This window comes from Barbatula barbatula (assembly GCF_947034865.1).
Source record: "Barbatula barbatula genome assembly, chromosome: 5".
In the NCBI taxonomy this organism is placed as follows: domain Eukaryota; kingdom Metazoa; phylum Chordata; class Actinopteri; order Cypriniformes; family Nemacheilidae; genus Barbatula; species Barbatula barbatula.
Genome location: NC_136769.1, coordinates 25,798,643 through 25,811,291, shown reverse-complemented (window position 1 = coordinate 25,811,291; position 12,649 = coordinate 25,798,643). Strand labels below are relative to the sequence as shown.

The 12,649-nt window shown below is 40.0% G+C and overlaps 2 protein-coding genes across 2 annotated transcripts; one reads left to right on the top strand and one right to left on the bottom strand.

The window, feature by feature from the left end:
* LOC306893748 (transcription factor Sox-8-like) lies at positions 1-2,917 on the top strand. Its single transcript, XM_079455771.1, has 2 exons — positions 1-663; positions 740-2,917. The coding sequence occupies exons 1-2, from the start codon at positions 567-569 to the stop codon at positions 1,345-1,347; spliced, it is 705 nt and encodes a 234-aa protein (XP_079311897.1). The 5' UTR covers positions 1-566; the 3' UTR covers positions 1,348-2,917.
* An 8,397-nt stretch (positions 2,918-11,314) lies between these two features.
* On the bottom strand, positions 11,315-12,442 carry sstr2b (somatostatin receptor 2b; the record flags this gene model as incomplete). Its single annotated transcript, XM_079455476.1, has 1 exon — positions 11,315-12,442. One exon carries the CDS (start codon positions 12,440-12,442, stop codon positions 11,315-11,317), a length of 1,128 nt encoding a protein of 375 aa, XP_079311602.1.
* Positions 12,443-12,649: the final 207 nt, after the last annotated feature.

The window sequence follows — 12,649 nt, the reverse complement described above, 5'->3', positions numbered from 1 at the left end:
CATACATTTAAGCCCTAGTTTTTCATTTTGCCTACTGATATTTTTGACACTACAAAATGTGTATCCAAAGTGACTTTTTTTAACGCTTTTTGTCTATACACAAATATGTGTATGTCATATTTGTACCGCGACCCATTGTGAATAGATTTCACTTACGTTACAACCAAGGTGCCCAATCCTTCTGTCCTGTCCTGAAGACCCTGATCATCTCATCAACAACGAGCTTCTGGATTCATTGAGAAATAACACAGAGCTGTGTGTTTGGATCAGGGTCTCGACAGGACAGGACAGGGAGACGTCCAGACAATTATAAACTCTGCAATTTGTTTTTGAACCTTACAGTTATATATTTTTTAATGGTGATGTTTATGCCGTATAGATTAGAGAATAAGCTTGGTTTTTGATTAAAGAATGCTTATGGTGATGAGAATGATGAGAGGGGCTGCTGTTTCAGACTGTTAACAGAGAATGAAAAGAGGCCGTTTGTGGAAGAAGCCGAGAGACTGAGAGTCCAGCACAAGAAGGATCATCCGGATTATAAATATCAGCCTAGACGACGGAAGAGCATGAAGGCAGGACAGAGCGAGTCTGATGCTGGATCTGATCTCACCCAACACGTGTATAAAACCGAACCTGTCGTGCCTTTATCTGATCACCACACAGGTAAGCAAACACTTAGAAACCCGCGTGTATAACTTGAACATTTGAAAAAAACTCATTCTGTGGTCCCTAACTTTAGGTCAAGGACCCCCGACACCCCCCACTACACCGAAAGCTGACCTTCATGGAGGAAAGCAAGATCTAAAGCAGGAGAGGAGACGCCTGCTCGACAGCAACCGACAGAACATCGACTTCAGTAACGTGGACATTTCTGAGCTCAGCACGGACGTCATCGGCAACATTGAAACCTTTGACGTGCGTGAATTTGACCAGTACCTGCCAGTCAGCGGTCATAGCGGAGGCGCCTCGGAGCTCGCACATGGGCAGAACGTCAGCTCGGGAGCGGCTTGGAGCCGTAAAGGGGGCGGGACCTTGGCATCGTCTGCTCAGCTTCACAGGCCGCATATTAAAACTGAGCAGCTGAGCCCGAGTCACTTCAGCGAGCCCTTGCACTCCGAATATGATGCGTACATCGCCTCCAACGGCCTGCCGTACTCCAGCGCTCATTGTGACTATACCGATCTGCAAAACTGCTCATACTACAGCTACCCGTCCAGTCTCTACCCGTACCCATACTTCCATTCGTCACGGAGACCATACGGAAACCACTTAGTGTCCATCCCGCCATCCCAAAGCCCAACGGCCGGCTGGGATCAGCCTGTGTACACCACCCTATCCAGACCATGACGGGACGGACGAACTGCTGACTTAATTGCGTTTACCCGTCAGGGACTTTTTACCTTTCCAAACCTAGAAATGAAATGGAAAAGTTGTAGAAACGTCAAAGTCAAACTACATTTTTGTAGTTGTGCTCATCTCATTTTTTTATTGGCCTAAAGTGCTCGCTGCGTTTTAAAGAAATCTTTATCCGGTAAAGATCTCATGATGAATCGGTGGACATCCCACAGTAAAGCCACAGAATTGAGTTGAAAATGAATAAACAAACTGGGACCAAAGAAGTACTTTGACAAATTTCTAAAAGCATTTGCTTCAGCCGGCAACAAATTGCCTCTGTTCAATTCGGTCCTTATTGTGTGGTTATAATGAAAATGATCCCGTGATGAAGATGGCGAACAGTAGTTTGAGTGTTTGCTTAAAACCAAGAAAAGAAAAAAAAACGCCAGCCTCCATTGGTGCATTATCAAATGAATGTTCTCACACAGATTTACAGGAATAGTTGAGGATGATTGTAATACAGAGAGATCTTGAGCTGATTTCATGTCATTCCTGCGGGGTTAATCTCAATCGTAGCGTTGTAACGCCCTCGAGACAGAATGAGATGAAACAGGTGTGTTCATGACACTAGAGGAGCACGTCAGCTGTCTGAAAACATGAATCATGCCACAGGCTCTTGAGGTGATGAAGAATATTGTTTGAGTTTTGATGGTTAACACTGCATTCCTTACACACACAGTGCCTCTACATGCTTGATGTCATGTCTTGTGTCTTTTTCTTCTTACAGAAATATTTCAGGGTGTGAAACAAAAACACACAACAGTGTTTTATTTACATTTAATTTCCTGGTGTCATTTTTAACAGCGTTTCTGTGAATCTTTACTTTATGTTTTAACAGGAACATTTTCTAATAATCATTTTGTCGATAATAAAGTTTTCCCCCTCTGAGATATGTCTACTTAATTTAATAAACCAAATCGTTGATGTATTAAATTGAAAAATCAAAATGACTTTTTATTTATAGAAAGATTTGTTTGGGTAATTTGTCAGTCTGTGTATGAAAAAATGGTTTCATTAGTTTAAGTGAACACTGTCTGTAATTGTAATTGTTTTACCTTATTTTTCGAACTGCTTCTGTTTTATAACTAATGTCCTTTTACATTATAAATCACAGACAGATACACGCATGTACATAAACAAACGAAGAAACACTTAAAGACAAATGAAGTGTTGTGTTTAAAGTTGAATGATTTTTGTGAAGCAACTGTTGCGGTGAGATGTTGGTAACAGCTGTCGGGCCGTTTGTTCTGTAAGGCAACAGCTGTCAGTGTCAGATGCTTTAACCCCTTTCACAAGACACTTTTATAACTTTATTTTCATCCTCATGAACATTTTACCAGGCATTAATAACCTTTAAATGTAAATGATTTTATTGTGATTCATACTGCTTTGATAAAAGTGTTTGATAGTTAAGAAAGGAAGAAGTCTGTAAAATATTTTTTTAATTTGTGTGGTGTGTTTAAATCCTGATATGACTGGTGGGGGGAGAAAACACACCGACTCATTATGTGCTGAAGACTTCATTTGTTTCTCTGGAAATTAAGAAAAGAATGAATTAGACAGGAAGACACTGAAAGTCATTGTAGGCAGCATGTGAACGCGGAAGGGTTGATGTTCCAGCAGTGTATCAGTTCATGTATTTTTGGTTTCATTCCAATTCGGAGTTCAAGATGATTACAAATCATTATCTTTGGGGACACAAGGGCATGCACCCTACATAAGCGGGGCCTCCAAATGAAAAACCACCACAACAACCTGCAAAACTTCGGCTCGTAACCATGACAACAATCAAGTTAATAATAAGTGCAATAATGAATGAGCAGATGGGATGTGGGTGGTGTTGTTTTTCTCTTTAAACTCTTTATTTCCTTATTTGCTGGCCAGAAATGCAGAGGAGGAACTCTTGAGAGAGAAGAAATGTGACCCCAGTTAATAGAGACGCTTTGGAAATAATCACATAGCGTTATTCACTCGCAAAACTGTTGGGTTGTCTCTTACATGCGTTGGCAGACAGATATAGACACACAGACAGATAAGCAGATAAGTACTCCTCTCCAGATCAGAGAACAGAGAATGGTTGGTTTATAGACATTGGTTTGCTCTTCTGCGCGTGGAGAGTGAGGTGATGGAGGAGCTACTGTGATACTACCCGACAGACGTGGTGGTGGTGAGGGTTTGGCTAGACCCAAGGCTCTCTTTTAAGATTTTCTTCCCATTCACCGTCATCTTCCGAGTCTCCAAAAATATGACCAAAGTGCAAAAACAAACTCACACTGTCAACAGTATAAGGCCTTACAGACATTAGTTTATCAAATTATTTTATAATACACTCGTGTGTATTATAAACCCGTATGACTTTCTATCTTGTGCACAACACAAAAAAAGATATTTTAAAGACTGTCGATAACCTATCAACACTGAATCCTTATTGACATCCACTGTATGGACACAAAACCACTGAGACATATCTTCTGTTTAGTTCCACTGAAGAAAGACTTTCAAACAGGTTTTAACCAAGTGAGGGTAAATAGATCATGACAGAATGTATATTTATTGGGTATTGGTTTAGAAGGCCATGGTGGTGATGTAGTAGATGTGTTTTATCTGATGTTAAACCAGATGATTCCTCCCAGCTATCCAAATTGGCGGAGTGCATTGAAGATATAAAACATTGGATGACTTAGAATTTAAAAGAAGTAAATCACAATAAAACAGAAATATTACTTATCGGAGCAAAGACACATAAGCCAAATATTTTGGATTATATGCAGGTTGAATGGTGTACAGTTACTCCAACTAATACTGTAAAAGATCTAGGCGTTATATTAGACATCAACCTGTCATTTCAAAATCACATCTCAAATGTCACAAAAACAGCCTTTTTCCACCTAAGAAATGTTGCCAAATGATGAAATATTCTGTGTGTTGCTGACGCGGAAAAGCTTATTCATGCATTTATGACCTCAAGACTTGACTACTGTAATGCGCTACTTAGTGTTTGTCCTTCATCATCAATAAACAAACTACAGTTAGTTCAGAACGCAGCTGCCAGAGTTCTAACCAGGTCCAGAAAATACCATCACATAACCCCAATGTTATCAACCCTTCACTGGCTACACATTAAGTATCGTATTGACTTTAAAGTTCTTTTAATCACTTATAAAGCCTTAAAGGGTTTAGCCCCTACCTACCTAACAGAGCTTTTATCACACTACAAGCCATCACGCTCTCTAAGATCTCAAAACTCAGGACTTTTGATAATAACTAGAATAACTAAATCCACTGGAATAGCCTTCCTGATATTATTCCAGGATCAGACACACTCGCCCAATTTAAATCTAGATTAAAGACACATCTTTTCAGCCAAGCATTCACTTAATGCAAAATATGCTAAATAAACCACCAGGAGATGCTGACATTAGATATTATTTACTAGAATAATTGAATTTATTATTTAAAACACCATGTAGCGTGTTTTACCCTTTCTTGTGTTTTTTGGTTTTTCCTATTTTCCCCTGTAAAGCTGCTTTGGAACAATGCACATTTTGCACAATTGAATTGAATGAATGTTTTATCGGAAGCTCCTCTGATGGAATGACACTTTTCTCTGTAACACTAGGCTGTTATGTGGAATAATTCACTTGTAGATCATGTTCTACAACAATCTACAATCTCTACTGTGAAGAAATCTAACCAACAAATATTTCAGGATATGCAATCAAATGAATACATACAAACAATAATGTTTTCCTAACTTTGACGAAATACATTTCACAATACCCTGACTTCTCTAAGAAACAAGAAAATGGACTGATCATTTCACTCAATTTCAGCTTTAGCTTCAGGCTGCCTGGTGGTTGTCAGGTTTATCACATACAGTACCACAACACAACACAACGTGTGACAAACTACAGCGGTCACAAATATAATGTAGAATGAATCCTGACATTGGCTTTGGCTTTCTCTTTGGTATAATGAGCTCCTCTTCTTCTTTTTCTTCAGATTGCAGAGCTGATGTGTTGCCTGTCAGAGATTTCTTCAAAAGCCGTCGTGCCTCAGAAGTGTGTTAAACTTCACTAGTTGAAAATGAAAGGAACAGTTCACTCAAAAATGAAAAATCTGTAATCATTTACTCACCCTTGAGTTGTTCTTAATGTGTATAAACGTCTTTGTTCTGATGAACACAGAGAAAGATATTTGGCAGAATGCTTGTGACAGAACAGTTCTTGACCACTTAGGGTCAATTGTAATTGCAGGTTTCACATATATTGCAGTGTGTGTGGCGATGCAGGTCCTGTCCGTGGCTTGTTCCCTCATTGACCATGGGCTTTCGGACAAATTACCTATTCTATACCAACTTTGCAGACCTTCTTTCTGTGATGTTTGCAGGTACTCTGATAGTCAGAGGACCCCTGATCCAAATGTGAAACATCCACCACAACCACACCTAAACAAACCAAATGCATATAATGTAGGAGGAATTGTGAAACCATGCCAACACCAGCTGGAAATGCCATCAGACAGTAAAAATGTCTCAGAGAGTTCATCATCCGATGTCTGAATCGGCCTAACACAGTCACCAATCACAAAACCTGAACACAAACTATGTGAAATGATTGTTAAAACCTCTGAGGCAAAAAGTGTCCACCCATAGAAAATGAATAGTTGAGAGATATAAAACAGATAAACCAAATTCTACCATTTGAAGATGCGAACAAATCTAGAAATGTAATGATTTACAACACAGGCTTAGAGAGATCAGGCAATACAGAGTAGACTATTGAGTAGTAGAGCCATCTGGTGGCCACAGTCATTTCTATTAAGATTCCAGAAGCAGAGCCTTCAGACGCACGGCGTATGAGGCATTTTACAGATTAGACTCTTAAAGTGAAATTAAAAGTTGCTACATTTTACATGTGGATGGAGGTTTTCTATGTTTAAAAAATGAACCATGGTTTTACAAAAAACATGCTTACTCTGGTCAATTTGTGGTAACCATGGTTTTAGTATAGTTCTAAACACCAAATTTAAACCATGGCAACCGTAGTCCAGTAAAATCATGGTTTTGCCAATAGTAATCATTACACCAAAAATACTTTATCCACACGACCTAAAAATCTGGACAGGTTACCAAATGCCCCCATCCCAGAATGAAATCCCAACATAAATTACTTTTTAGTTTGACTTAATGCTAATCTGTCAGGGAAATTAACTATGGTTTCACTATACCGTTAAAACGATAACAAACATGATTACTGTAGTAAAACATTATCAAGTATAAACAGCATTGTTAGTTAACATGAACAGGGAATGTACAGTATAAAGAATTTGACATGAAATGTTCTGGGTCATGTTGGCACCGGTTGTCCAGGTTTCCTAACATTCATCCTACATGTCCTATCAGGCTATCAGGCATGCGCACATCAATGTTACCTCATCGCTGTAAAATCATAACTGTCAAAGGTGTCAGGCTCAAAATCAAACTATTGTAGATGAAATTGACTCACTCATTTTATTTTCAGCATGGAAAAGGGAGATTGATAAAGCTCTAACAGACATGATAATGAAGTACTCTCAGCCATTTTCACTTTCAACTCTTCCAAACAGAGGCAGTTGGTTCATTTGATTGAAAGCTCTAAAAAGCTCATATTACTACTGGAGACGAGGGCGAGTTCTCACAAGTTGAAAGTGATGTAATGTAATAATGAGTCCAGGTAAAGGGTTATGGGAAATGTAGTGTGTGATGATAGTGAAGTCCAGGAGCCATCCTCTAGTGGAGCACATGGGCACTTTCGTCTCAGTGGAGCATGTGCAGACCTGCCATAGAGGTCTACCTGATGATGCGGAGATGTGTGTTAAAGCAACACGTATTCTACTTCCTGCAAAGGACATCCTAGACACTTGAGCTGAGGAGGGTGATCTGGGCAAACTAGCTGCGAAGAACTCAGGGTCAGAGAGGTCTTCACATCCCACTTCTCTGCAGAAGAAACCGTCTCAAGGCAAGATGCTGTTTAGTCCACAAGCACAGCCCATTGAGCCACATCTCTGACTGGATCTATTGGCTATGTTATGAATGTTCCTTGTGACATTTGTTTCCTTTAAACTTTAGGAAAAAAAAGCTACACCTAAAACCACCTCATCATAAATGAAACAGTGCTTCACAGATTTGTAAACATATTTGTAACATATTTGTTTCTTTTAATCTTATATTACAGACTATCATTTGTTTTACAGATAATTCTTTGATTATTGGTTTATTGGAACTGAGGTATTCACATTAAGGCAATACGTATTTTAGTACAATTTACATTTAGTCATTTAGCAGACGCTTTTATCCAAAGCGCATATTTACAGTAGTGTTGTTAGATATACTTGTATGTCAATTGAGTACAAATTGTTTATGAATTATATTTTATTACAACTGTGTCTTCCTTGCAGAGGTGGGTAGTAACTACATTTACTTGAGTAACATTTTAGAAAATATATAAATTTAAAGTAAAATTTAAAGTGGGTGGGCTACTTTTACTCTTCGTTGAGAATAATTCTAATAGAAAATCTGTACTTCCCTTTCTGTCGGTCTCTTGACCTTGTGTCGAGACAGGGGTTTGAATTGAGAACCTATCATCTCCGAGTATAGTTTGAAAAGGCCTATGAACTTGGCGAATGGGATGCACATTCATTCACCTTTTTGTTGTTCGGAACCGGCAAGGCTTATGCTAAAGATCTTCAATACTTCCTGCTGGATCTATGACGCAGAACAGTGGAACTCTTCCTGCCGTTTGCGACTTCCCCTGGGCGTTTCAGTAGCTGGTCAGAGGTGTCTTCAAAGAGGATACTTCTAAAAGAGCAAAATTTCCTACAGCGTGCACATGTCGCCAGGCATGTCTCGCCACTGTAGTCTTGGGTGCGACCGCCCCATCCTCGAGCCAGACAGGCACGATACCTGCGTCACATGTCTGGGTCTCCAGCATGCTGAAGTAGCATTCATGTTAACGGTATTGCGGTCACGGCACAACACAGTTTGCTTCCTGCTCGACAGCGGCTAACAAGCCGGCAGCGAGTGGCAGAGGTTCCCGGTGGGTGTAAATCCATTGCAGCATTGCTGCAGACCGCCCAGGCCCCGTCACGCTCACCGAACCTGTCTCCTATGGGTGTCGCCAGACAGTCCCATCGCGTAACCACACCATGGCCTGCAGAGGATCAGATTTCAGTTGCAACATCGGGTGGCGACTTCCTGACATCAGACGCTGAGGGCTCCCGGCTACGACCTGTCGAGCCCAGGACGAGGCGTCCTCGGTACGGTTGCCTTTGCATCATCTTAGCAAATGCTCTGCATTAAGTTAAATGCATTGTAAACGCAAAACTCTGCAGGTTCAATTAACTTTGACATGGTATATTATTCCAAAACATTGTGTAGGGTACAATGAAATTGGGACTAGATTAAATTTATAGAAATGCTTGTTGCAATTGAGCCCATTTATAACATTATCGACTCGTCAATTAATCTAGGCCATGTCCCAGGACCCTTTAAGATGGCTGTAATTAAGCCTCTAATCAAGAAACCAAATTTAGACCCCAATGAACTATACACCGATTTCAAATCTCCCATACCTGTCTAAAATACTAGAAAAAGTAGTGTGCACTCAGTTGTGCTCTTTCTTACAAAATAACAACATGCACGAAAAATTTCAGTCAGGTTTTAGACCGCATCATAGCACTGAAACTGCGCTCGTTAAAATTACAAACGACCTGCTTATAGCATCAGATAAAGGTAACATCTCACTCCTGGTCCTGCTTGACCTTAGTGCTGCGTTCGATACCGTAGACCATAACATACTTCTAGATCGCTAACACAATTATACCTGTATTGAGGGACAGGCACTACAATGGTTCAGATCTTATTTGTCAGTCAGACATCAATTTGTACATTTAAATGGGGAATCATCAAATCTAACGCAAGTAAATTATGGATTACCGCAGGGATCGGTTCTGGGACCCGTGCTGTTCTCCATATACATGCTGCCCCTCGGAAACATTATTAAAAAACATGGAATTAGCTTCCATTGCTATGCAGATGATACTCAGCTATATATCTCATCAAGACCAGATGATTCCTCCCAGCTATCCAAATTGGCAGAGTGCATTGTAGATATAAAACATTGGATGACCTGTAATTTCCTTCTTTTAAATTCGAATAAAACAGAAATATTACTTATCGGATCAAAGACACGCAAACCGGATATTTCTGATTATAAACTGCAAGTTGAAGGATGTACTGTTACTTCAACTAATACTGTAAAAGATCTAGGCGTTATATTAGACAGCAACTTGTCATTTCGAAATCACATCTCAAATGTCACAAAAACAGCCTTTTTCCACCTAAGAAATGTTGCCAAGTTACGAAATATTCTATGTGTTGCTGACGCGGAGAAGCTTATTCATGCATTTATGACCTCAAGACTTGACTACTGTAATGCGCTACTTAGTGTTTGTCCTGCATCATCAATAAACAAACTACAGTTAGTTCAGAACGCAGCTGCCAGAGTTCTAACCAGGTCCAGAAAATACCATCACATAACCCCAATGTTATCAACCCTTCACTGGCTACACATTAAGTATCGTATTGACTTTAAAGTTATTTTAATCACTTGTAAAGCCTTAAAGGGTTTAGCCCCTACCTACCTAACAGAGCTTCTATCACACTACAACCCATCACGCTCTCTAAGATCTCAAAACTCACGACTTTTGATAACACCTAGAATAACTGAATCCACCAAAGGGGGTCGAGCTTTCTCATACGTAGCACCTAAACTCTGGAATAGCCTCCCTGATATTATTCCAGGATCAGACACACTCGCCCAATTTAAATCTAGACTAAAGACACATCTTTTCAGCCAAGCATTCACTTAATGCAAAATATGCTAAATAAACCACCAGGAGATGCTGACATTAGATATTATTTACTAGAATAATTTAACTTATTATATAAAACACCATGTAGCGTGTTTTACCCTTTTTGGTTTTTTTTTATTTCCCTGTAAAGTTGTTTTGGAACAATGCAAATTGTGAAAAGCGCTTTATTAATAAAATTCAATTGAATTGAATTGAATTGAATATAAAAAAATATTGATTAAAATATAATATTAAAATAGTGGCATTTATATAAATTTTTATCAATAGTATATAATCAAATAGAAAGAAACTAGTAACTTGCTGCTTGAGTAATTTTTTCATTGCATGGTTTTACTCGAGTGATTTTTTAAATATTGACTTTTACTTTTACTTTAATAACAATGTCTAGTTACTGGTACTTTTACTTGAGTAAAGATTTTGGCTACTCTACCCACCTCAGCTTCCTTGTGTTGATAATACGGTAAAGGCCTCCACATGTTAGCTGAATCTCACAAAATCTTTTAGATAAACCAGACGATCTCCTTCTTACATTTAAATGTTTTGTTCTTATTGTATGATCCATTTGGATGACTTTATATTGTTGATGTGATACTCGTTAGCTGGTGTTTCGAGCTAAAAGGAGAGAGGGGTCAACAGACACACACACACACACACAAAACCTAGTATTTATATGATTTACTAATTTCTCATCTTTATTAAACCATAACACATTACATTTTATTGAGTAGGCCTGGAAATTTTGTGTCCTGTGATCTCATAGTTAATTGTATCTTGGCGTTCCCTCCAGTCCTACAGAACCGATCAATCCAATATTCGCGCTGAATATATACAGTACAGTACACAAACTTTACCAGCATACTGTAAGATGCATGTGAGAAGTTACTTTAGTCTTTACAATTGAAAGCTGTATTTGCTGGGCTTGGTTGACTGCCTTTTTATCCGAACCTGGACACCAGTTCGCCAAAATATACTGTTCTGAGGTTCACATCTACAGCTGGCTGTTTTTTTAGATGCTGGTCTGCAGGTCTCCATTTAGCAGCGTGTTTTGAGTTTCCGTCGGATCGTTCATCATACGTAACTTGTCCTGTCTGCTGTCAGTACGCTCAGTATCGTCCTGACCAGACACCTTTTTCAGACACAGGACATTCTGAAAACTTTTCTTGAAGTTCTCTGACAAGAATGCATATAATATGGGGTTTGCGCAGCTATTGGCGTATCCCAGCACCACGACGAAGGCAAACATGCTCCTTAAGAAGGGCGTCGTGCTGATGGTTCCAGTAACGGATGTCACGTTAAAGACGTAGAAGGGCAGCCAGCAGAACACGAAGACGGCGACCAAGACAGACACCATGCGCGTCACCTTCCTCTCCGAGCGCTTCCGTTTGGTGGAGCCAACCCTGATGCCGGAGGACTTCACTTTGATGATAATGAGCAAATAGCACAGACAGATGACCATGAGTGGCAGAAAAAAGCCCAGGATAAAGGTGTAGAACATGAAGGCTGTGTAGTAGGCCTCCTGTGGCTCCGGCCATACAATGGTGCAGAAGCAGCCATCCGGCTGGGTGATCAAGCCACTGTAGATGACGATGGGAAGGTTAACTAGTAGTGACACCACCCACACGGTCAGATTTATGATCTTGGCAACGTTGGGCTTCCTCCACTTGGTGGATTTTATGGGCTGCACCACGGCCAAATACCGATCAATGCTCATCACCATCAGGCAGAAAATACTGGTGAACTGATTGAGAGAATCCACAGTCATTACCAACCTGCACAGAGCCCACCCAAATGGCCAATGCACGAGTGCCAGCTGAGTGGCGATGAAGGGCAAACTCAACATGAACATCACGTCTGCCACAGCCAGGTTCAGGATGTAGATGTTTGTAACGGTCTTCATCTTGGCATATCTCAGGATTACGTAGATGACCAGAGCATTTCCACAGAGACCAACGGCACATACCACAAAATACATGAAGGTGATGACTACTATGGGACTTCTGGTCAAGCTGTGGTCCGATTCATTTCTTGGTCCTACTTCAGAAACGTTGCCCAATCTAACGGCATCAACCATGGGGAACTCTGAGACGTTCCTCTGCAGGTTACTCGGCGAGAATGAAAATGTCCAGGAATCCATTGCAAAGTCCCCTTAGATTCTAGAATCGACCTAAAGAATCGACACAATGGGGGTAAATGGACACTCTGTATTGTTTAAAGGGGACCCAGTGTATAGAGAGATGTATGGCTTAATATGTTCTAATAGCCTTACACTACAAGCATTTGTTGTTATTAACACAAAATATTTTCAATAAAAAACACCTAAATGTAATACTCATTTTAACCT

Excerpts from the sequence above, each read along its gene's own strand:
- LOC306893748 (XM_079455771.1), top strand. The coding sequence starts at position 567 with ATGAAGGCAGGACAGAGCGAGTCTGATGCTGGATCTGATCTCACCCAA. Across the intron at positions 664-739 it reads TTTATCTGATCACCACACAG|GTCAAGGACCCCCGACACCC; the intron begins GTAAGCAAACAC and ends CCCTAACTTTAG.